The sequence below is a fragment of the Aplysia californica genome, unplaced genomic scaffold (genome assembly GCF_000002075.1).
Source record: "Aplysia californica isolate F4 #8 unplaced genomic scaffold, AplCal3.0 scaffold00250, whole genome shotgun sequence".
NCBI classification, from domain to species: domain Eukaryota; kingdom Metazoa; phylum Mollusca; class Gastropoda; order Aplysiida; family Aplysiidae; genus Aplysia; species Aplysia californica.
In genome coordinates, this window is record NW_004797520.1 from 396,283 (window position 1) to 422,037 (window position 25,755).

General features: G+C 37.0%; 3 protein-coding genes across 4 annotated transcripts in view; 1 reads left to right on the plus strand and 2 right to left on the minus strand.

Annotated features, from left to right (window-relative positions):
• LOC101846077 (inhibitor of growth protein 3) overlaps window positions 1–531 on the minus strand; it is a 10,203-nt gene extending 9,672 nt beyond the window's left edge. The window contains exon 1 of the mRNA XM_005100511.3: window positions 417–531. Within this exon, the coding sequence (XP_005100568.1) occupies window positions 417–444 (28 nt within the window). The 5' untranslated portion in view covers window positions 445–531. The remainder of the gene's footprint in view (window positions 1–416) is intronic.
• Window positions 532–905: 374 nt separating this feature from the next.
• LOC101846290 (aminomethyltransferase, mitochondrial) lies at window positions 906–13,533 on the plus strand. Its single transcript, XM_005100512.3, has 9 exons — window positions 906–1,201; window positions 3,204–3,337; window positions 4,725–4,825; window positions 5,571–5,719; window positions 6,889–6,967; window positions 8,316–8,461; window positions 9,130–9,316; window positions 10,705–10,821; window positions 11,345–13,533. Exons 1-9 carry the CDS (start codon window positions 1,133–1,135, stop codon window positions 11,563–11,565), a joined length of 1,203 nt encoding a protein of 400 aa, XP_005100569.1. The 5' UTR covers window positions 906–1,132; the 3' UTR covers window positions 11,566–13,533.
• Window positions 13,534–15,080: 1,547 nt separating this feature from the next.
• Window positions 15,081–24,981, minus strand: LOC101846509 (phosphatidylcholine transfer protein). 2 transcript variants are annotated; one of them, XM_013083718.2, is made up of 7 exons: window positions 24,836–24,981; window positions 22,743–22,901; window positions 22,122–22,239; window positions 21,413–21,492; window positions 20,357–20,528; window positions 18,544–18,611; window positions 15,081–17,291 (listed from the first exon to the last, which is right to left on the minus strand). In XM_013083718.2, exons 2-7 carry the CDS (start codon window positions 22,878–22,880, stop codon window positions 17,196–17,198), a joined length of 672 nt encoding a protein of 223 aa, XP_012939172.1. In that variant the 5' UTR covers window positions 22,881–22,901; window positions 24,836–24,981; the 3' UTR covers window positions 15,081–17,195. The 2 variants fall into 2 exon arrangements, with proteins under 2 accessions (XP_012939172.1, XP_005100570.1); XM_005100513.3 differs by having other exon boundaries at window positions 24,807–24,979.
• Window positions 24,982–25,755: the final 774 nt, after the last annotated feature.

Genomic DNA, 25,755 nt, shown 5'->3' on the forward strand with positions numbered 1-25,755 from the left:
GTTGTTGTGGGATTTAAATAAGGTTGCAGCAGAATAGTAGCAGAGAATTATCAGAATAACTTTAACTTTATATTTTAATATGTTGTAAAATCATTGTTTTTTAAAGTGGAATGTGCTGAAGCCTATATATGCAGCACAGGTTGGAGAACTACGGATAAAATAGAACTCCAGTTATTACAAAATAGAAGCGACTACGGTTGATCTCTAAACCATAACAGGTTACGAAAGAAAGTGAAAGTAGAGAGACGGTAAACAATGCGGAAAGTAGAAAATGAAAGTACGGTTGTTTCGTTTATTTCCGGTACTCTGTGCAGTGCAATAATTTGGCCTAAATGGTACATCTTGCCAACCATTTCTACACCCCATACAACATAAAGTGATATTTCACTTTTAAAAACAGTGGCAGTCCCACTTACGCTCTAAATAATCCTCGAGATACAGCATTTTTCGGCAAATGTACACACTTCCGCCACAACCACACAAAGCGTAGCTGCCATTAGACACTGTCAATTTTGATTGGCTGATCGTCTTTTATAGCAAACGTACTGGATTCTTGTCGCTGTTTTACATCGCATTGATATTATTCTGGAATATTCTCACAAATTCGATATCTTAAGTAATCTTGGCACTATAATTAAGTATTTGACTAATATAAAATGACCAGTAAAATTTAAAGTAGATCACGCCGCGTCAACGGAAATTGATTTAGATATTAATATATTTCTTTATAGAATGCGATACAAAATTCAGGTATTTTCTATTTGAACTTCGACCTTTAGCCTGAGCTTTATTGATTGAAAAACTTGACACGTGTATAGTTTTCTTTAAATAAAAACGGTAACAATATTCTTTTGAAATGTGTCAGTACACAATGTAGAATAGTTTTTTAAGCATAAAGATTATAAATAATAATATTATGTTAGAATTAATATTTTCTACAAACCCAATGACCCCACAACCTTGACCTAGATTTCAAGTTCAGAGGTCCTTCTGGCCTGGTAGAAAATTTGCACTGGTGATAAAAACGACAACGCAACCGAAGAGTGCCTTATCTGGGTTCCGCAACCCGCAGAGATCGCACTGCTGGCAGAACAAGACCCGTGAATAATCAGCTGAGAGCACCAAAAGCACCATGTGTATCACAAATCGAACACTTCTGCAGCTGTACAGAAATGCTTTCTCTAGGACATTTTCAAGCCAGGTAATGTTTTCTTGAATAGCTTTTAAAGGGAAAAAAAACAACAACTTTAGTTACAAAAAAGTAGTATAAGCCATTTTATATGATAATTAATTAGCTTTTTTTGTTGTAGGAGTATAGGAGTTTAGCCAAGGGGCCTAGGAGTGGCTGGAAAGATGAGTGAACAAGTCGTGTTGATGCCATGCTAGCGGCAGTTTCATTGCAACATCTTATATCTAAATTATCATTTTGTCAATGAAGGAGGTGCTCCATCATTAGGCCTATTTATAATACTATTATATTTTATTAGGCCACCTCTATTCTCACCCGGAGTGAGAATAGTGCAGGCGAGTCTTGTGGCTATTCTCACCCGGTGCGCGTTCACCGAATTTTGCGTTCACCCTTAACCACAGAATTCTACACTGTGATAACAGAAAAATTGTAGAATTCTGTGCCATGAACAAACGTTCCATTACAATTGTAGCCTACTAAAAGCGTACAATTTTGTCTGTGGGCAGTGGAGAGAGAGAGAGAAAGAGAGAGAGGAGTAGCGCGAGAATTTCCGGGCAAAACAAAATGGCGACCCGCATAGTATAGTTCGGCTCGATTCAAAAAGTTAAATAGCCGTAGCATCTTTGTAGACAACCAAATTTATTTACTTTTGTGTTTTAACATCATTTTTTAACTTTGTTTTGGTCAATTTGATCGTCCACACCGATAGACAGTATTCAGAAAGAGACGGAGAGAGAGAGAAGAGGGGAGGAGTTGATCTTGCGAGAACTTCCGGGCGGGTGAGAATAGCCACTTTCATTTTATTAAGTGCTTCTGCTTTTAGCTTGAAAGCTCAGAAATTGTTGGTTTTAGTTTTTATTTTATTTTATGGAAATCACAGGGGCAGAAAATGAGAGATGTTTTAAGGTGGTCTTTGTTGTTCTTGAAGCATTTATAAATGACGATAGCCTATAAGCTCGCTTACTTAATTTTTTACTGAACGCAACTATATATAACACCAAAGCTGTTATAATATTTTTGAGCTATGTATTGCGCGACCATCCTCAACGTAGTAGACGGCTATAAAGCTTGTTCACTTTCATCAGTCCACATTAAGAAAATTCTAGCTGATGTATTAATTATTGTAATTTACCTCTATGCCCTTGAAACTTTGCATATATCACTACAGCAGGCCAGAGACGAAACAAAATTTAAAAAAAAAAAGTTTTTCTCTTTGGGCCCTATGTTAAAAACTTCTCTTTGGGTGAATACACAGGATCACTAAAATAAATTACTTGACTTACGGTAAATACTAGCCTGCCACCATATTTCAGTGCTAACAAATTTCATCCCCTGACTGGATAGCGTACGTTAACATTAAAGTAAAGTGTGGTGTGAGGGGGCTCTCATGGCCTAGAAGTTAAAGTGTTATATATTCACCCCTCATTCAATATGTCCCGGGTTCAATTCGGATAACGACGGACAATTTCCTTCTTTAAAATGTTCTCCTTTCACATCTTTTCTTGCTCTCTAGCAAAACACGTTCTATCGTCTACTTTCGTCTCCGCTTATATAATTCTGCCCCCACCCCCTCACATCCTTTGCCCTCTCTTCTTGGCTCCTGACTCTTTTTTGCTGTCTTTCTACTGCTACTCCTTGGCTCCTTTCTTTCTGCTGTCTTTCAGCCACACACCTGATCTAATGGTAGGAAAGATCTACTTAGGACTTCCTCTTCTCGGGCAAGGACGAAAAATCTCGGAGGTCCTGTGTGTGCAAGTTGCGCATGTTAAAGATCCTTTGGTGGTCCAAAATTAGCCACATATGGGCAAAATTCAAAATTTCCTACCAACTGAAAATGTTTAATGTGCCCTGTACGCTAAATGTAAGTAAATGTGTTAATTTTTGTTAGAGGTTGGTCATTAAATCAAAATGAGTTTTTTTTAAAAAACCATGCTCTACGTAATTTCTCTACAGTTTTATAAGATCAGTAATAGAATTCTTCTCATATATTTTCATGTGTTTTTAACTCTTTCAGGTTGAAAGCCTCAAAAGAACATGCCTGTATGACTTTCATCTTTCTCAAGGAGCAAAAATGGTTCCCTTTGCAGGATGGGAAATGCCTGTACAGTATAAATCAGGAATATCTGAGGAACATCTTCAAGTGAGAAAGTACGCCCGCCATTATATCGTGTCAATTTGTTGTTTTACTGTAAGATTCTACTGGTGAATAGTCTTCAAATCTAGAGAAAGTGGTGAAATTCTGGCATTTTATATTTGTGTAGAAAATGTAGTTTCACGCAGCCCTTTATGTCCTGTCGCTATATTAAGTGTATTGTTTCAGTCATCTATTTCTGTGGATTTTAACGTTATTCTCCGCTCTGTAACGTATGCTTTAACTCCTGTCGGCCAGAACGATACGCTGTGTGTCGTTTTGGTTTACCTCCTTTTTCCAAAACAATATAGTATGTCGTTTTCACCTGCCCAAATTAAACACACATTTCTGTCCGGTCCTCCAAATCCATGCATGTTTATAACATTGGTCACGTTTGAAGTAGACATGGTGATACTTCTTTTCTTTGTGAGAATTTGCAACTTGAAGGCATATAATAATATATACATTTTTTTAATGGTAGCTGTTTAAGAAAATCCATGAAATCAATTCTGGCTGATAAGAGTTAAGTTTAAGAGACACAAGACCATGCAACAGAGTGCCAGAACAACATAGCATAGGGGGAACTGCTGCTTTTACTTTCCTCATCCTTACTATCGCCATTTTTCCTCTACTTCTTTTGTATGTTTGTCACTCTCTTGTGAACTGCTATTTCCCGGGTGCCTTGATAGTCGAAGCAGACTTTGTGCTGTTGAAGCTAGAGAGGTGAGCAGAGTAAGCCTGGTTCCTCGTTTGGACTTCTCTGTTGACATCCTCCCCTTGGCACTCATATGACCTTTTATGCAGTTGTGAGTGCCGTAAAACCTTACTAAACTAAACTAAAAGAGTGAAGAACATCAGCCATTTCCATGCACCTGCTGCAACTGGCATTTCCTGGCATGCCTTGGCCTAGTTGGCATCATGAGAAGATACAAAGTGTAGTCCAATATAGCACCAATACCATTGCCTGTTGTGATGGAATAGTGTCTTCTATAGCGCTTTTGTCAGGACTCTGTTGATGTGTATGCTCTTTGCTCCATACTCATACTCCCTACTCCATACTCAATCTCCTTGCTCCATATTCAGTTACTGATGTGCAAGTCCGTATCTGGTGCTACACATTAATGCTTTGAAATAATGTCGCCATTTTAAATTATAAATGTGATAAATTCAAGTGAAGTCTTTTTCAAATCGATAACTTCAAGTGAAGTCTCTTTTTCAAATTGATAACTTCAAGTGAAGTCTCTTTTTCAAATTATTGTGAAATAACGGAGTCCTTGAATTTTGCATCCCATCTTATAAATGTGTGTTTGGAAGTGATGCTCTCTGTTTTTATTGGGCATTATGCATTCTGTCTTTTTTTAATGTGCTTGACAGTTGAGTTAATTCTCATTGGATTGTTCTCAGGTCTGTTGGTATTTTTGATGTCTCTCACATGCTGCAGACGAGAGTGGATGGGAATGATCGAAAGAGCTATATGGAAAGCCTCGTTGTTACAGATATTGAGGGTATGCTCGACACCTATATGTGATTTATCTGATTCTCAATTTTTGTTGCCATGTGCTTGTGTCTCTGGGTTTGAAATTCTTCAACAAATTTATAATCCATACATGCTGGTGACTTTGCATAGCTATTACGTTCCTTAGAATTATGCTAAAAAAGGAGATTGAAGAATAAAGGTTTCTAAATCCTGTGCTACTGATTTTATGGTGCTCTTTTTGATTCTATCAGTTTTTGAGTTGAATGGTACAATGCATTGTTTCGAGAAGACTTTTGTACAGTGTTTCCAAGCCATCCATAAGACTTATCTCTATAACTGAATTTTTAGTAGGCCTACATATTTTGCTCCCTTGATGACAAGAAAAAGGGAACACTCCTTTTCACCTTTCCAATAATTACAAACCGGAAAATAATGACTGATTAAGGTAGTTGTATTATAGCTTTGAGGATATATACTAAGAACTCTACAGTAAATCATGAATGCTGTTAAGTTACGGCGACAGATCCAATAAAAGGAAAGGGGTTTTTACCTTTGTGTTGATAAGATAAAAATCTCACCCCCCCCCCCCTCCCGAATCCCAATACCCCCCCCCCCTTCCCTCCATGGGCTGCTGACTTGTTTATTTATTTAGTCACTGTGTCCTTTTTTTGGGTCAGTACATGCGTTCAACCAATGACATGATGTTAAGTTAGGCCAACAGGTTGCTTGACTTGTGTTACAATTTTGTTTTGTTTTTTTCTTGCTATGTGTAGGGTTAAAAGACAACCAGGGCACGCTGACAGTGTTCACCAATGAGCAAGGAGGAATACTGGATGATTTGATCGTGAACAACATCGATGATGGCCATCTGTACGTCGTCTCAAACGCAGGATGTTCCGACCAAGACTTTGCCCTCATGAAGGTTTGTGGTTTTTCTTTTTAAGATATTTTATTAGTATTCTGTGTTAACAGTTTTCAGGCTGAATGCTTTTTTTTGTTAAGCAGAATTTGAATCAAATACTTGTGCGTTTGTCTTTGTAGTGTAATTATGCATTTTTTAAACCTTTGTTGAAAGGTTGTAGAGCTGATTTCATTATTGTGGCAATTAATATCTGCATATGTATGCTTACTGGCATCAGAGTAAATCTACAACTGCCCTTTGCCTTTTCTGGTCGTTTATCTTGACAAGAGGCCTATCAGTACAACACATGCAGGCAAGTGTTGGTGATAAATGCTGATGAAAAAATGTAAAACAAATTTTAATGAAAGACTTTAGCATTGATTGTTTTAATATTGATATTATTATTATGTTGTTAGATAGCTGAACTCTTTTGCTATTTCACACATTCACGGATTCATACAAATATCTTGGCCTTACAATAGACAACAAATTTACATGGCAAAACCACGTAAACAATATCGTTAAAAAGGTAAATCAGAGGCTGTACTTTCTGAGGAAACTAAAGTCTTTCAATCTGAATCCATCCATCCTTCAGATTTTCTACACCACCACAATAGAAACTTTGATAAATTTTGGAATCACTTGCTATGGTAGCAATCTGGGAAGGCAGCACATTATAAAACTAAATAAGTTGATAAAAAAGGCATCAAGAACAATTGGTAGAGACCTAAGTAACTTTGAATCTGCACAAGACAAACGTTCTAAAAAAAGGCGGAAATAATGCTTAGTGACCATAGCCACCCACTGACATCGGAATTTCAACTATCGACCCGCAGTAAACGATACATTTCCAAAAAAGCAAGAACAGACAGATATAGAAATTCATTCGTACCAATTGCAGTGAGGTTACTGAACACACAGTGCTACAAATGAAACAGAGAGAGAGAGAATGAATGTGTTACGGAGCGGGTTGTCCCAGCCCATGAGACATGTATTTACTTGGCATAATGTCCTGTCTTGGTGTGCGTTTGCGTGAGTTCACCTTTAAGTCTAACTTTTGTAACGTCTACTGCCATTGTTAACGACCAAGACAAATTTCTCCCTGCGAGATGAATAAAGATTGTCATTGTCATTGTCATTGTATAGGACATATTCTTATTTCTATAATTTGTTTTGTTTTGTTTTTGCAGGCCAGAGAATCAGAATTTCAAGCTGCTGGTCGGGATGTGAAGTTGTCTCCCATTGACAATGCTTTGATTGCCGTGCAAGGTCAAGTTATTATTTTTTTTTCCCCCTTGTGTTCATGTATAGGAAGTGTAATGTCATGAGTCAAGGACCTAGCCAAGGGGTAAAGGACTATGGTAAAAGCCAGTTTCGACCCCCCAAGTGTTAAAATAGATTAAAAGTTAACCCTTCCAGCCCCATGCGTGTATATTTTCAGCAGCGCTTGTACCTCCCTCCGTCCCAAGAGCGTATATTCTCAGTTTCGGGGGGTACCAAATTTGCACATAAAAAAAAATTAGCGAACCTATTTAAACTTTAATTTTCGTAATATTATTTGTTCATGTACCTTTAAATAATGTTTTTTTGTTATTATCTAAACCTCATTACAAAGATACTCCATCACTTTTTAGAATGTTTGCCTCTTTTTCTGAAATACTGCTGTATTGGCTGGGACTGGGAATGCACAAAAGTGACTGGGGCTGGAAGGGTTAAAAGCCTGTTTCACGAATTATGTCATGGCGCCCTATAGAGAGTGTGCACTAGGTCAAGTCAGTTCCAAATAGAGGAGGGGAGGGGGAGTATATTTTCACCAGGATTTTATGGTACCGTGATGAATGAAAGTTTAAAAGTTCTTGTGTGTAAACAATAACCTGGGGATGGGGTAGAGCTGCAATTTTGTTTTATCATCACTTGGAACGTTCATGCAGGTGAATAGCGAGGTCTTCGGTATAGTCTGCTTCTCATACCTGATGTTTTCAGTGTTGCTATTGTCCTAACTTTCTTCCCATGAAAAGTGGTCTTTGTTTTTATTTAAACATTTCAGCAATATGGAAAGTTATAACATGATAGGCCTACTGTAAACTATCTTAAGGTCCTTAGTTTTTAAAGATTACCTTGATAAAGCCACTTTATGTTTTACATGTTGAATTTGGAGCAAGTTTGGGTTTTGTTATGACTTTTATGTCCTGAGGATTATGAAATGTTCAGTTGTGTCTTTGAACATCATTTAAGCATTAAGTTATTTAGATTAGTTTTTGCACTTCTCAAATAACCTGTCTCCGTCGTTTTATTCAAGGAAAATTCTGAAATTATGCATACTGAGCCCAAAAATGTGAAATTATGCGATTTTGTTAATTTTAACAAAGAAAGATAAAGGAAAATAATCAGAAATTATGCTAAAAAGGATCAAACTTTGCTAAATTATGCGGGATGCATAAAACCACGGGGACAGAATAACTGTTCCCAAACCAAATGCCACCATAGTTACTCACATATATTTGTTTTAACTTCTATCTTTAAAAAAGTTAGTTGTGTTAAAGTACCACTTATTAAATATTTGGATCTTAACTATTACCACAGGATAATGAGAAATTGTTTGGGTTTTTTTTCTTAGGTCCAGAAGTTATTTCAGTGTTGCAGCCAGGCGTAGACTTTGATCTGACAACTCTGCCATTCATGACCACGACGTCAGCGACTGTGTTTGGGGTGAAGGGTTGCCGGGTAACCAGATGTGGCTACACGGGAGAAGATGGAGTGGAGGTAACTGTGCTTCATTTTGTGCCTTTCCTGTTCTCATACTTCTGAACGTCAATACCTGCTGATATTTTGTGAGATTTGTGGGATTTAGGACTAACAGCTTTGTATTTTTTTTTTATGTGCTGAAGAGGAATATATATATATATATATATATATTTTTTTTTTTAATATTTTTTTTTTAAATTTTTTTTTTTTTTACAGATGACTCGTAACAGAAGTCAAAACCAGTCTCAGATTAAAAAGAAAGAGGAGGCTGTGACTGTGAAGACACAACACTTAAACCTAAAGCTGTCCCCATGGTTTTATGCACCCCGCATAATTTAGCAAAATTTGATCATTTTTCGCAAAATTTCTCATTATTTTCTTTTATCATTCTTGTTAAAATTAACAGAATCGCATAATTTCACATTTTTGGGCTCAGTTTGCATAATTTCAGAATTTTTCTTGCATAAAACGACCGGGACTGCTAAAGCAACTCAAAATAGTGCAACAGTGTGCAGAATGTCCAACATTTACTTTCACTCCCTGCAACTGGCACTTTTTTACCTCCCTTGGATGTATGTGTATGTCATATGTGCCTTTATCAGAGGGATTGAAATATAGACCAGTGCAGTATTTTTTGCAGAAATAGAATAATGCCTACCACTACAACACATTTTTGTTCTCCACAGATTTCCATTCCAAAGACAGATGCAGAGAGTATTGTGTCGTCTCTCCTGTCTTCCTCTCACGCGTCTGTCCGACTGATCGGTCTCGGTGCCAGAGACAGTCTTCGTCTGGAGGCGGGCTTGTGTCTCTACGGCAATGACATCGACCAAACAACCTCCCCCATTGAAGCAAGCCTGACCTGGCTAGTCAGTGAGTTGCTCTTTGTGGTCAAAACAACTTTATTTATTACTCCCCCCCCCCCCCCCCCCACCCAACTGCCACACACACACACACCTAACTGCCACCCTCCCCCCAATCTGGGCCTATTTCTTCCCTTTGTTTTTGAAAGGGTAGTAAACTTGATTACAGTGAAGTTCAGGCTATAAGCAGCGACTTTTTTCCTCAGCTCAATAGCCCCAACTTTACAGTAAATGAAAGGTAGAGGGTTGGTTAATGCATTGGTGTGGTCAGAAAGTTTTCTTCTTTGCAGGGTTACTTTTAACATTAAAAATAGTTTTTCATTGAAAATGCAGGATGAGTTAGTAGGCCTATCTTTCCTGTTGAAATACACAAATATATATGTACATAAACCCCTGTTCTATTGCCAGCCTCGCTCACCACCCAAGTATATACATTTGCCCAGCAACATTGCTAACTGCCAAAGGTAAACACTAATCACGGCAACTAATCTACAACTGCGCTTGACTATATTTATTTCTCCCACACATGACTCTATGAGCTAGTAATTGTTTGTCACATCATGCAGGAAACCTCAAGGCCAAGGTTTGGACAAAGGGAAATAACTCACCATGATATTGCCTTTCGTATAGTTGTGGCAGAATCATTTCCCTTGACGTTGGGCAATTGTTGCTATTGAACAATGGACAGCATTAGAACTTCGTTATGCCACCAACTGAAAGCTTGTCCCAAGGCTGACGGTATAATGGGCCTGGACTATTTGGTTACTGGGACACAAAAGAGAGTTTCCTCTCTTGTAATCAACATGGGGTCTGCACACTCAATCAGAAAAGCGTTTTATGATGACACAGGCTACATGTTTTAGTTTTAGTCCTCACAACTTGTAAAGAATCATATTATGAGAGGCATCGAGGTGAAATCAGGTGCTCGTCAAAATACCGTAAAAAAGTTAATTAACTCAAAGAAAAAGGCATTTTTCCATTAGTTTGGTAATTTTTATCAAAATTATGTTTTTTGGCTAAACACCTTTTATGTTCATATGAACGCACATTTCCATGTGAATTTTACTGAAAACCTTAAAGTTAGAGGAACAAAGTAGATTTTCTATGTCATTTTCCATTTTCAAGGACTCTTAAGCTATTAAAGTTACCAAACTTTGGCGGCCATTTTCTCATTAATTTAACCACTGAAACCAGGCTACCTCACCTTCTTCAATCGCAAATATCTCGACTTCTAATCTATTCAAGCTAGATGGATATTTTAAAAAATTGAAAACAAGTCAAATAAATAAGCTTTCAGATGACACCATGAATAACTCCACATGCCCAGAAATTGACGATCCACCACCACGTGACACATATACTGAAATTACAACTGGAATATTTTCTATTTTTATTTAGGCAAAACTCGTCGACCAAAGGCAGATTTCCCAGGGGCTTCCATTATTCTTGATCAGATCAAGGCAAAACCCAGCCGTCGGAGAGTGGGTTTTATTTCGTCAGGAGTTCCCGTTCGAGGTACGTGCTAATTCAAATGCTTTTGTGCTCATGCTGGTCCATTTGATTATATGTTCTGGTTTTGAGCAAGGCATCTCAGGCAGCAGCTTTCCTTAAAAAAAACCAGCGAAATTTTGTTAATTGAAGTGTCAGTTTCCTGGACAGTATTGTTTTCTGAAAATGCATAATGAAATCTTGTGAAACTCCATTATTTTGAGGCTGTTGTCTCATTTTGAATTTTGATGCCTTGTGTCCTCCTTTCTGTGCTGAGGTTTTGAAAGGCTCATATATATATGCTAATGGACTGTCCAGCTTGTGCAGTGAAGTGGTTGTGGGTGGTTGGAGGGTGCTCTGGTGTGGTTTGCTCCTTCTTTCCTATCAAACAACTATCGTCTTTATCTCCCCTCCTTCTTTTTTGTGTTTGTTACTCCCTTGTAACACCTCTAACCTGCGGCACTTATATGAGCTTATTGTTTTGCAAGTGCCGTAAAACTCTTACAAAAAAAAAAAAAAAGAATTTCTTTTTCACTGTTTACTTTCTTAGGTGGGTCCAAAATCTACACAGAAGATGGGTCTGAGGTGATAGGGGAGACAACCAGTGGCTGCCCCTCCCCGTCACTCAAGGTCAACGTCTCCATGGGTTATGTGAAAACACCGTTTGTAAAGAACGGCACAAAAGTCAAAATTCAGGTTCGGCAAAAAATGCTGGACGCCCAGGTGTCGAAGATGCCGTTTGTTCCCTCGCGGTACTACATTCCAAAGTGAAAAGACAAAACATTTTGTTGTTTGCCTTTTACCCAACTTATAACAATTTTGTTTTCTCCACTTGTGATACCTTTCTCTATGGTTTTTACAAATGTGCCTTTTATCTTAACTAAAGCTTGAATGAATTTCATGTACGGGGTATATGATGTCAGTATATGTGATTTGGAGGCCTTTAAAAGTATGGTAGAATTGTAGATTGAAAGGCTCAGTCGTGTTTTAGGAGAACGGAGAGGATTATTTATATCTTACAGATGACTTGAAGACCAAAGAAATGAAAATATTTCTATTGTTCTATTTTCTAATACGTGCCCCTCACAATGTTTGTCTTGTTATAGATTGTGATTTGTGTGTGTGTGTGTGTGGGGGGGGGCAAATAAAAGTAGTTGTAGAATTGTAGACAATGATCTGTGAGAATTTTGTTTTTTTTTAAACTGAATCAGTTTTTCTTAGCATTTAGTTTCATTATCAGTTGTATGAGTGATTCAGAAAATTGTTTCAAGTACTTTTAAATCCACTTAAAAATATACTGTTTTTTATTGTAAAATATTGCTTTAATAGTTTTGCTCAAAACACGAACCGACTTTGCACTCCGCGCAATATATGAGCTGCTTTGATTATTGATTGTCTCATGGCACAAAATGAAGGGAAGGCAGATTTTGTAGGTTCCTCTCACTGTTCTTTCTTCCATGAAGTGAAGCATTACGAATTAGTGTTACCGTGCCTTAAATACATTTTATGTTGTCACTACGACTGATTCAAAATACTTTGTTGTTTTAGAGTAGAGGAGAAGCACAAGAGCAATTTGCATTTCTATTTTTACTGTAAAAGATCAGGTATTTTTGTGCAATGCAAGTAATGCAAGTGTAACATTTATAATTACAATGAAATACTTATCCAGATGTTGTTCCATTTATGGTTACATTCGTCTGCCAGTACAATTTAAGATCTGAAATTTTTTTCTTCTGAGCTTTTAAAACATTTCCTTATTTTTGTCTCAAGGAGGTCTGAAATCTTAATGAATGTTTAATTTTACCCACTCTCAGTTGTCAACTGTCTTGCATAAATCCACTCTCGAATGTTTAGATCTCTATCTATCAGCTGCTTTGCTCATCAAACTTTTTTTAACCAGAACCAGCCACTGCTTTGTGTTTTAGACGCCATGTTGATGATGCTGACGGTCGACAGTCACTTTTACTTTCAGTCTGTCCCCGTCGTTTTATGCAAGAAAAATTCTGAAATTATGCAAACTGAGCCCAAAATGTGAAATTATGCGATTCTGTTAATTTTTATCAAAGAATGATAAAGGAAAATAATAAGAAATTATGCAAAAAAATATCAAATTTTGCTAAATTATATGGGGTGCATAAAACCACGGGGACAGTTTCAGTTCATGCCCAAAGTGCTGTTTAGTTTACCCTTATTTTCCTTGATATGTCATGAGCTACTATTCCTCTTTCTTTTGTTTGCTGTGTTCTGTCCCTAGTCATTGTACCTCAGTCCAGTTTTTTGTGTCTTTGAGAGTACTACTTATTGAAACTACAGTTGTACATGGTTGCGTTGTTACAATATTTACTACAGAAAAGTACATTGACTTCCTGTGACGGCTGCTACTTCCTTGTTAGATTCTCTTTTTCTGTTTATGGCTTGTGGTATTTGGTAATCCAACTGCTTGTGTACAGACAGCAAATTCGTATTATATTGATGAACGTTTGGTTAGTAAGTTTTTTATTTGAGATATGATTGTACCTCAGAATTTCCGTTTCCAAAGTGATATATGATAGTGAAAAGTCTTTTTTTATGAGGAGTGTTTCCACATACATGTTGGTTGTTTGTATTGTTATGAAGGACAATGAATCCATACTGCCTTACCAATGTACTTTCACTTTTCATGCAGAGACTGGTCTTGTGCCAGTATTGTGAACTTCCTTTCCACTTGTGGCACCAATCAATTAAAATATAAGAAATGAACTGCATTGATTTTAATTAATAAATGAGACTTTGAATTGAGATGGGTAGGTAATGATCCTGACAGTATTTTATACACTTTGTGACGTCAGTCATTATGCTAGAAAATAGGTCTATAGTAACTGTAGATGTTTTATGCCTCTATTGACAAAATTTAGATAATTCAGGAGATGAGCTGCTTTAACCCTGTCGGAGAGAGCCAACCCTGGCTAAATGAAAGGGTTACAGTTTCAGAAGACAGATAGATAAAATTTCTCCCGCACTGGAATCAAACTCGTGACAACACAGATGCCTGTCACTGCCAGGTAGCTCTGATATATAATCTCAGATCAAGTTACAGCAACAAGTCCAGAACAACAACAAATTACAAAAAAAAGCATGATTGTTTTCTGGGTTTTTTCCACACATATACTCTTTACTCTTAAATACTGGGAGTATTCTATTTAAAAGAAATGATGACAGTCCGTAAAAGCAATGTGAATCTTTTAAAACACATGAGATCTGTATATACCTCTCTCTTCAACTGACATAGAAATTTCAACATCCATCAGCAATCAAACGACATACTTCCAAGAAAGAAAAAACAAACATTTATAGGAATGAACTAGTACCAAATTCAGTGAAGTTACCGAACACACAGTACTACAAATGAAAGAGAGAGAGAGAGAGAGAGAATGTTTAGTTTACAAAGCTGAGGTGCTTCAATATGTAAAATTTACGTCCTTACTTGTCGGTATGCGACAGAAAACATAGTACATGAACTTTAAAATGAAACCACCGCCATAGTCATTGAATGAGACAAATTTCCTCTGATGAGATGAATGAAGATTGTTATTGCTATATATATTATTTCAACATACTAGTAGATGGAACCAAAAATACATGCAATGAGATCTAAACGGAAAAAAAAACTCCAAAAAAAATAGGCGCAGCATCTTTTTCATCTAATTTTATAGGACACTGCAGACAATGTTCTTTGGTATTATAAATTACATTCATATTGATACAAACCCCAAAGGCTGACTAACTTAAATAACATACATGAACTTGTGAATACTTGTAAAGATAACAATTTTATTGTGCCCTGTAAAGTAAAAGCTTAGACAATAAGTTAAAACAGACATTACATCACAGAACAGAGAAAGTGAAAATATCATCAGTACATCATGTAGTAGACATGTAGAGTTATGAAAAATAGATCTCATGCCATAAAATCTCTGAAATTCAGAAGTTAACAAAACTAAGACTAAGATGTTATACAGTTATAACTTACTGAACACAGACTGATAACACAAAATGTTTTGACTGCTCAGAGTAAGAATCTATCTATCATACATGGCTTTTCAAAATCTTAGACTGTCTGAGCAGCTGATTTGTATTGGTAATAGTGTACTGTGTTGTGTTGTATTGTTTTATTGCATTGTGTTGTATTGTATTATTGTGTCGTTTTGTATTATATTGTAATTTGTATTGTGTTGTGTTGTATTGTATTGTTTTATTGTATTGTGTTGTTTGTATTGTATATTGTGTTGTTTTGTATTATATTGTAATTTGTGTTGTGCTGTATTGTATTTGTTAGAAAGTAAGCAAGTAAAGGTAATTTGACTATCATTGCATTACACTTTGAAATGTTCTCAAAATGGAGAAACACCCTTTGCCTTTATAAATGAAAGTAAACGAGTTTCGATGGCACTAACTGGACTGGACAAATGGAAAATGGGAGCGTGGTCGCAGTTTATGAAGAAGCAGACCAAATATATATATTTTTTTAAAATTCTCATCGTTACAGATAGACTACAATAATGGGAAATCTTTGTGCTGACAAAAACAAATTGCCTCATGATTAGATGATAGAAGCTAAAAAATTCTGAAAGCTACAAATAAAAGAATTTTTATTGCAAAAATTGCACATTAACTGTTATAGACACAACATAGAGATAGACTGGGTGACTTCACCCAATCCCTAGGAATACTTTTTGTATCTCATGACGATGAAAAGCATTTTAAAAATCATTCTGAAAATACACTTCTTTCAAAAGCACTCTTTCAATCAATCAATATATAAATAAAGGCTGATTGTTCGCAATCTTTGTGGCCATGACAGATCACAGGAGAGAAGATTTGAGTGGGGATCATCAACTGAGGTAGGTAACACTTTATCATGATCAAGTACTTACCTGAAGTAAAATCGTTTCTTAAAAAGAAATATTCATCATGGATATCATTAATATCAATACTACTATAAAAATCAGCATTTCTTTTGATTTAAAACTCAGATCATTTCTGTTCAGGAAACGGAAATACAGTAGAGTCCACTTAAATCAAACACGGCTAATCGGAAAAGAGCGATAAACTGAAAGAAAATAGAATCCCAAATTGTTTTTAGCAATTTGAGCAATCTTTCTTAACTGAAAACATATCTTAAGCTACAAGGAAAATCCAGCCGTCTGGCAGATTTCAGTTCACGTGGATTCCACTGTAATTCACTTTTTCCACAACAAAATTCCAAGTTGTCGTCTTGACGACGGAGGCACAACGAGGTTGGTTTGAGGAAAATGCAGGTGGTCCCCTTTCAGGACGCCTGGCCAAAGGAAAAAACAAACATTCTAGTTCTAGGATGGACAAGAAAAGATTTGAACCTCAAACCTCTCCACAGGACCAAGTTAATCAAACAAATACACCGCAGTGGCCGGAGATGTAAGTTAAACATTTTGAGTTTGTAAAAAAAACAACAACAATCCATAACCTAAAGTTCAAACTTTGAAGCTATACCATAACCTCAAAAGACATGGCTTGGGCTAAAGAAAACCCCCAGCCAAACTTAACTCTCTCACAAGCAAAAGGGAAAGCACAAGAATTGTCTCCAAACACCTCTACTCTAAACACACCATTCTTCAAGTTTTCAAGTTGAAGGAAGACTAGCACTGTTGAACAGCTCTAAGAGTGTGTGCAGTCATGTTTAGACAGACACGGGGACAACATTCATGTATACTCACGTAAATATGTGGCCCTATAAAAATATGGAAAAGAAGAATACAAAGTGTCTTACAATTGCTATGAAAAAATCCCCCCCCTCCCCCCCCAAAAAAAAACAATAAACAAAAAAACAAACTTGTGTCACTCAAAAAAATCGAGACAAAAATTTCATTAGAATTTCTTCCCTCTTACCACATCCTTGAAACATCATATAAAAATGTATGCCAATCTCTAGCTTTGTTAAACTTTTAAAAATGTCATGGCAAGTTGGTGTAAATTTTAAAAAAATTAATGGCTCACCCGACCAATAAACTCAGGTCAATAAAAAGAAAAGAAGGCTTATCAGCAATAAAAAGAAAAGATGGCTTATCCGCAAAAAAAAAAAAGAAAGAAAAGGTGATTTATCAGCAAAACCAACAATTCAAAGGTCTACATATTTCTTATTACACAGACAGATATATTGTATGATTATGCACAAAACTCATCATACCACACACAAGGTCATCACCTAAAAGCAGTAAGAACAGGAACAAAACATTCAAACATCTACAGGATTTAGGCACCATCATTCTCCTTTGCCCACCACATTTTTCTCATAGTTCCAAAACCATTCATCACTTGTTGCTACAATAATAATAATGGTCAAACACAAACGACAAGCCCTCAGTCAGGTTAGACGGCTGCGGAGGTCAACTGCTCTTCTGCTGCTGCTCTTTTTTCTTGAGAAAATCCGGATAGCCGCGGCAAGCTTTGTGCATGGTGGTCAGGAACTGCGGCACTCCCGTCTGTGGACAGGTTTCAGTTTAGTTTTAGTAAGAGTTTTACGCCACTCACAACTGCATAAGGTCTTGTTTTCGTTTTAGTAAGAGTTTTTCGGCACTTGCAACATAATAAGGTCATATAAGTGCCGAAGATTAGAGGTGTTACAAGAGAGTAACATACACACAAAAAAGAAGGAGAGATAAGGACCATAGATATTTCATAGGAAAGAAGGAGAAAACCACACCCGAGCACCCGCCAACCACCCACTGCGGACAGGGGCGAGCATCAACAGGTAAACAGGAGAAGCCTCAGGATGAACATCAAAATCAAAACAAGATTTGTGAGTTGAAGAACAAAACAAGGTTCACAGTCACCAGCTTCACAACTAAAGGGAGTTCACTCATAGCTACCATTGATACCTGTATTTAATTTACCACCAGTGGCATCCTCTGAACACCCACAGGATACAAAAAAAGACAACTGAAACTCAACTAAAAACAATCCCTGTGAACTAATTACAACAGCGAAATATCAAAGTGAAATTATGAAAATAAAATCTGTGGGTGGTTGGCGGGGCGCTGTGGTGTGGTTTGTTCCTTCTTTCCTATCAAACATCTGTCATCTTTATCTCCCCTCCTTCTTTTTTGTGTTTGTTACTCTCTTGTAACACCTCAAATCTTCGGCACTTATATGACCTCATTGTGTTGCAGCTGCTGTAAAACTCTTACTAAAACTTTTAATTAAAAAAGGAAAAAAAAATCTCAGGGAAAGGATGAGAGGCTGAACCCCCCCCCCCCCCCCCCAAAAAAAAACAACAACACAAAAAACCCCCCGAACCCCACCAACCAACAGTTCACACTGAGATATTGGCAAATTAATCTATCCATAATTTCCAGTTCAAGACACATGAGCCTAGTTATCATGAATGTGAATTTGAAGGAATGTGTAGAGGCCTTATCAGGATCCAAGGAAAAAGAGAACTGTCAGCACACCTTATCCAACATAAAATGTTGACCCTATTACACGTAATATAAGGCCAGCTTCAGAGCTGATAAGGATAGTTTTTTTTTTCTCCGAGAGAATTTCAGTCTCTGTATTTCTTTTTGCGCAACAATATACAAGAAGCTACCACATAGACTACAGCATCAAAAGAGCATGGATGTAAAATTCCAAGTCTTTTCTAAATGAGAGTGTCTAGGCTCAAGCCATATTAAGAGAAAATAAAATAGTGTCACATTCCAACCACCCACTATATGAGTCGCGATCTGAACTCACCTTGGCTGCCCAGTTGATGAGCCAGGTCGGGATGTTGCCACCGGGGTTGTCAAAATACTTCATGAAAGCTGGAGGAACATAAAGGGGATGAGTAATTTAAATGAGTAATTTAGATGATTTATAACCGTCATTGATCAAACACAGAATTCATATCTACATAATTCGCCCAGAAGTGATATGTAAATGTATGGACCTTATCTCAACATCTTCCCTGTATTGCCTCACTGAACCCTTTGGCCCTTACCATATGCTGCTGTCTGTGCTAAAGATTTATGGGGGTTTTCAAATATATATAGAAAAACTAGTAGGCCAAGTTATCTTAAAAAACTTGTTCAATCTTCGAGAGAAAATCATTTCATTACAGTTCTTTTAACACACCACCAAATTTGAATACAATACATGAAACAGAAATTGCAAAATATAGAAATAAAGAAGAGGAGTTAAAAAATTAAGAAAAAAAAATTCTTGTCCGACATAAAAATCACATATAATATGTAAACAAGTGTGTCTAAAAAGTCACAAAAGAAAACATTACTTAAGTCAAAGACAAGACAACATTACTAAGAATGTCTTCAGCTTCACTTTCAATACTTTTCATCACTTGACTCCAGTTTTAGTCTGAATCAGCTACTGTTATCATTTGTTAAATTACACTATTACAGGTTATGAATCCTGCATTGTCCCAAACTGTCATTGTGAAACAACAAATCTAGGAGACTTGTTGGAATTCACCACTTACACACTTCTTTTTAACAACCTTTCATCCAAGCAGTGTTTGCTACTATTCATGGGATTGGCTGCTAAAAACAGGCAAGATCAAATCCTGCTATGAAAAGTTGTTTAGTGTCACAATCTGCTCAGGAATTCCGTACTGATAAAGCCAAGTTTCCAAAACAGTCTGTGTTGAAAAAAAAACAACCTCAAAACTTTTTAGGTAAGGGTTCTGTGAATTAATCTTCAAAGTCCACAAAACATGAAGGGGGAAATCTAACAATATTCTTTAACCAGAGACTGACATTTGTCATTTCTGTTTTGAGCGGGACAGATGTTTATTTTTATCGATAAAAATTTTTAAAAAATTGTACCTTGTTCTACTTTGGTTTGAAAAAGAAAGAATTGGAACCTGGGCCCATAACGTGAAATACTTCAAGGATAATGATACAAATTAATTTGAATGACTTAAAGGATACATTGGAAGAAGAGCTGATTTAAAAAAAAACTATATGGTCTACATTGAGATGTTACAAAATCATAAATAGTTTGTCTTAACTGTGTTAAATATTTGAAAAGGACTGAAAACGATTATTTTGTGACAAAATTTTCACTTTGGTTGAAACTGAAAGCAGCTATGAAAGGAGTAAGGTCATATCTTTATGAGAAATTCATTTTCCTTTAAAAAGCAGAAAAAAGGAAAACAACCAAAAACAGAAGGAAATTAACAGGAGACTTTTTAACCCCAGATTATAAGGTCATATAAGCGCCGAAGTATAGATGAATTACAAGAGAGTAACAAACACGAAAAAGAAGGAGGAGAGATAAGGACGATAGATGTTTTTTTCGTAAGAGTTTTACGGCACTTGCAACACAATAAGGTCATAAAAGTGCCAAAGAATAGATGTGTTACAAGAGAGTAGCAAACATAAAAAAGAAGGAGGAGAGGCAAGGACGATAGATGTTTGATAGGAAAAAAGGAGCAAACCACACCAGCACCTGCCAACCATCCACGGAGGAGAGATAAGGACGATAGATGTTCGATAGGAAAGAAGGAGCAAACCACAAGAGAGCACCCGCGAATAACCTACTAACACCTCACCTCTGGATCCCTGCTTGCCGTTGGAGCACATGACTGCGCTCTGTAGATAGTCGCTGACTCGGACTAGTCCTTTTCTCTCGGGCACAGAGGGCGTCTCGATGGACTTGGCCAGCACAGCCCACACCTTGCGACCGTTCTGCTCCATCTCACGGTACTCTCGACCAAACACGTACTGGACTAGATAAGAAAAAACATTTCAGCGGTACCGTATGGCTCATTCCTTTCACTTGATCCTAAATTTGTAGCAGAGCGTCAAATGTTGCACATCTCAACATAAAAAAGGAACAAGGAGAAAAAAATAATTATTTAACGCAACAAAGATTGTAAACGAGCAAAGAAGCACTGTGACTACTAACATCATTAGGTTATGATCGTATCAGGAAGGCAAAGAATAGGGATTAAAAAAACAACTTTGTTGTAAAATAAGCAAAAGGAACCCCCCCCCCCGGGAAACACAAGAAGAAATCAGTCATGAACTTGTGATGAACTAAACAATATCATCAAGTCAGAATGATCATGAGGAATCAAGACATGATGTTGTAGCCAAGTGCTCTATAACACGAGTCATCATTAAAAAAAATCAACCCCACAATACCCAGAACCAGTGCCATTATTTCAATAAAATGGGACTCTAATGGAAACAAGAAACACTCAACTTTTGATTTCATATCTTCATCCACCTTGGAAAAATTATTTAAAGGTGCTCCAGAGTCTCAACCCCAAACTGCTATCTGTTTCTGTTCTGAAAGCAGAAGTGAGTGGTTGGCAAGTGCTCTGGTGTGGTCTGTTCCTTCTTTCCTATCAAACATCTATCATCCTTATCTCTCCTCTTACTTTTTTGTGCTTGTTACTCATTAGTAATGACTCTTTTCTTCAACACTTACGAAAATGGTCTTGTTGTGTTGCTAGTGCTATAAAACACTTACTAAAACAAAACAAAACAAAACAAAAGCAAAGTGAGACCTGAAAACAGCTGTGTCGCTCCTTTTCCTCCTGCATTGAATATCAACCACAACACACCATTAATCTAAAATGAACAAATCAGGAAAAGGATACATCTCTGTTCCATAGAGGGAAGGGAAAGTTGATGTTCCAGTAGATCAGATTCCTTCCTTCACATTCTTTCACAAACAATTCTGGGAATAAAAAATACATACAATCTAAGATGAATATTTTTAAAAATCACTTTCAAACCACGATTTTGAAACAAGAGCAGAAACATGAATCATTTTTTAAAATTTGCAGGTAAGTTTGTTTTTTCCTTTTCTAAAGAGCCAAAGGAGCTGACCTATAATCCTTACTCTTATCACAAGAAAAAACAAAAAAACAACAACATAAAAACAATCAGAAAATCCAACCACCTTCTTCAATCTTTGTAATATTGCAATTTTCTTTTTCATATCAGTTAGTTTTGCCTTAAAACTGTTTGTCTTCTTCTCCATTCCATATAAAACTATTCAACTTTCTAAATCTCAAACAAATATTATAAATTTGGAGTGCTAAATCATTGCCACACTCCTTTACATGCTCATATTGCTTCACTCCAAAATTTCACAACATACAGCATCGATGACAGAATCACTGGCAGCAAACAACAGTTAGCCTGAAGAATCCTTCAACAGTATGTGATTGTCAAATACAACATTGTCTAATTAAATTACTTTTGTCCTTAAGAAATGCATTGAAATGTTACAATTTGCAGCTTTGCTCTAAAGGCTATTCTGCCAAAAATGTTTTGCTTGACATTTTCCGCTTTAGTACGAACCTTTGGCATAAGAATCCCACTCCTTTCTGTACTCCAGATCCATGTAGACCTTGGCACACACATCAGGGGGGACATCATCCAGCTCCCCAAAGATTTTATACTGGTACAAGCCTGAAGTCTGGTGAGACGAGAGGTGAGACAGAAAAGGAAGTTAGAGTCAGAAATAGTCTTCCCTATCCATATGAAAGTATTTCTCAAAAAATCATTTTGACAGACCGCTATGGAAAGCGTACGGATTGGATTAATGAGTACACAACCTACGAATAAAGGCTAACCTGTAAGCCAATTCCAAAAATGTTATCCAATGAATATATATATATATGTATGAGCAAATCATCTACGAAACAGTGGTTGATAAAAGTTTTGCTTGAGTAAAGAGAAGCACATCAACACAATTTACCAAGGTCATTCAGTGCAGGGAAAAAGCAAAACAGACGTGCAGGAACACCAGAAGGAAATAACACTAGTCAAGTAAGACCTACCAATGACATCATATAAACCCCCAAATGTGAGTGATGAGTGCAGTAGAGTACAATTACGACTTTGGAAACAAAAGAAGAGAGACTGAAATTCATAAGTCAAAATGAACAAATAGTTAATATTTTCACAAAAATTACGAACCTCATCATACAGTCTGTAAATTTTGACTCCCTGAGACTCTACAAAATGTTCCCAGCCTGAAACGTCCGGAACATCGAGCTCATCGCAGGCTTTCTCAAACTCAATATCTGAGAACAGCCCTTGCTCATTTCCAGCCATTTTGACAGGCAAATTGCTGAGCTGAAAGTAAAAAGGGGAAAATTCTTACACATGTAAACTGTTTTGATGCACTACAATATTTTACACATTCTTCATGATGTCCTAACAAAAATTACAGCCCCCCCCCCCCCCTCCAATCAAAACAAATAACAAAACACTTCAAGAAACATCAAAAGAGTAAATCTTCAGAACACCAACAAACAAAATAGAGTCCATTGATATTCTGCTTCACCTGTGATGCCTCCAAAGACCACCTGGCAATTGACAACTGTGAACTATTTCGCTGAAGACATTGAGACCAAATGGGAGCCCTGTCAACCTTACTTCCTCCATTGCTGTGATCATGGTTGGTGTTATAACTTAAATTCCCATCTAGTTTCACACGCTAAAAGGCTTCAGCAACATAAAGCTGCGTAAATTAATTTTCTGCATGTTTGAACTTTGGCAAGATATCATTGAAAGTGTAGCATTTTGTGTTCGTCTTTCAGAGTTGTGATGTTGAGAAGGCTTTGGGTTGAGCCAACACCTCCTCAGTGTCTGCCATCTGGCTGACCTAGTCTGTTGGCTCCTTAGTCTGTTTCATGATTCCTCTCTGTAGCACAAGTTTTCTTTACTTCTTGTCCCATCTTTGGACTTAACCCCAAGTGGACATTTTTTCATGGCACAATCTCGTCCACCACAACAAGAACATTGTGTGCCCCAGGCTGGTCCTTTTTGTTTGTCAAAATCATGAATCTGCCAACAGATCCATGCAATCTTTCCTCTTGGGGTATCATACTCATCTCTTGGTTTGCTGCTCTTTTTGTACCCTTTCCCCACTTCCTTGAAGTGAGTTAATTAGTGACTTCTGAATCTAGGGCTTTTGCTTCTACTTATCAGCTTCTTCTCCAAGTTCAAAACAACCTTGGGTACAGAGAACAAATTTGTGTCCGTTGATATATATTTATTTCTTCTTTTTCTTTTCTTCAATGTCAAACTGCTCTCTGCTCTTCTAGCAGGTGTAGTTGTTCTGTAGCAGATTTCTCAAAGGGTTGGGAAAAACTTTTTAAAAGGCGGACAGAGATGAAAGTGAACAAGCTCTTCTGGTAGTGTATTCAATTACAATATTGCTGAAGGTGAAGTGTGGGGATGTCAGAATCATAGGAATAGGAAGGAAAATTAATTGTTTTAAAGGTACAGAGCAGGGTGAGGGTTACTTTAACTTAACATAATTTTTGTGAATAAAGACTACCACTTTAAGTCAGACTGGTAAACTGGGAAGGACTTCCGTAACGAGTGATTAACCCAACAAACACAATAAATAAAGGACTTTATATTAATCCCAGCTGTAACCCAAACCTTAATGTAACCCAAGCCTTAATCTTAACCTACACCCTCTGCCTCTTTCCATTAATTTCATAACGGTGGCTCGGAAAGGATTCCTTCTGTAAAAAAACGTAAACAAGATTTTATCAGGGTGGGCAAATGTTTTTCTTTTTATTCATCAATTAGACAGGCCTTAAAATAAACTATCTACCCGGGAGGACTTCCGTAACGAGCGACCACTATGAGACAGAGCAGAATTGAGGGCTTAGGCCACTTAGGGTAGGGGTAGGGGTAAGGGTAGGGGTAGGGGTAGGGTTAGGTCTAGGCCTTTTCTTTATTGTGAATAATTGTGTTTGATGGGGTGGTCGCTCGTTACGGAAGTCCTTCCATCTACCCTATCCTAAACTTAAGTGAACTCCTAAACAAAATTACTAGATTCTAGTCTATATGATCAATTATTCTAATGACGAATGAGGACCAATCATTAACCCGAAGAAGTAAAAAAGTTGAGTCCAATAACAATTATCATATCAATATGAATATGATGTGCCAATCAGTGATATCATTATGTTCAGAGGGGCTGTGAGAGTTGTCGGTAAGGGGGCAAGTTAGAATGATTACCACTTCAGCAAAAAACAGGAGAAGAATACTTCAGTATTGACACTTGACACACTGTCAGCGTCAGCTTTCGTGATTCACTTTTCAAGTCTTTTGTCTGTGTTGGAACACGACAGTCAACACTGTGTACTTTGCTACCGCTAGAGATATTTTTGTTTACTTCCGGTTGACTGTATCTGTATCTAGCCTAATTAACTTTCACAAGAGAAAAGTTCCTCATTTCTCTTTCGTAGTTTAAAAAAAGTTTCGTAATTAATTAGTGCCAACCATAAATCATCTCCCTAAAAGCGTTTTAAATTATCATCCCCACCTTCCCGTATCCCCACGTCACCACCCCATCCCATCTACCCTTCCTCAAAGAAACCCAAACAACAATAATAATGGTGAAAAAACCCAACAACAACAAACAAGTAGGCTAAATAACCCAACCATCATGTAAAAAGAGAATACTAAACCAATATTGTATACACATAATTACTAAATCTTTTTAATTTCTCTAAAGTGACATAACAGACAGGTAAAAATCTAACTTGTTAACACCTAGTTTTTTTGTTTTTTTAAAATTGAATAAATAGCAGCAGATAATAATAATATATATGGTAATGAGAAACGGCGGTTAAAAGTGGAGGTGGGTTGATTTTTTGTGGAGAATTTCGCAAACCATGATGTTTTTATCACCCGATCATAAAGTAAAAATAACTATGGTATATTTTAAGCTCCATCAAACCAGGTCACACATATATTTGTTTTGGTGTTTCGTCATTGTAGACATCGTGGCATAGCGCGATACCACTCCCAATATTGAATCACGCCACAAGACAGGTGTGTGAAAATCGGATGTTCTCGTACAGTTGGCCTTGTAATCGCAACCATCTGCTCTGATCACGTGTAGTTAATATCACCAATCTCAAAACTACTATCTTTAGAAAAAGTCTTCTCAATGACCTAGCAA

Excerpts from the sequence above, each read along its gene's own strand:
- LOC101846509 (XM_013083718.2), bottom strand. The coding sequence starts at position 22,880 with ATGGCTGGAAATGAGCAAGGGCTGTTCTCAGATATTGAGTTTGAGAAA. Across the intron at positions 22,240-22,742 it reads TTTACAGACTGTATGATGAG|ACTTCAGGCTTGTACCAGTA; the intron begins GTTCGTAATTTT and ends TCGTCTCACCAG. Across the intron at positions 20,529-21,412 it reads TCCCTCTATGGAACAGAGAT|TACGTGTTTGGTCGAGAGTA; the intron begins GTATCCTTTTCC and ends TATCTAGTCCAG.
- LOC101846290 (XM_005100512.3), top strand. The coding sequence starts at position 1,133 with ATGTGTATCACAAATCGAACACTTCTGCAGCTGTACAGAAATGCTTTC. Across the intron at positions 3,338-4,724 it reads GAACATCTTCAAGTGAGAAA|GTCTGTTGGTATTTTTGATG; the intron begins GTACGCCCGCCA and ends GATTGTTCTCAG. Across the intron at positions 4,826-5,570 it reads CGTTGTTACAGATATTGAGG|GGTTAAAAGACAACCAGGGC; the intron begins GTATGCTCGACA and ends TGCTATGTGTAG.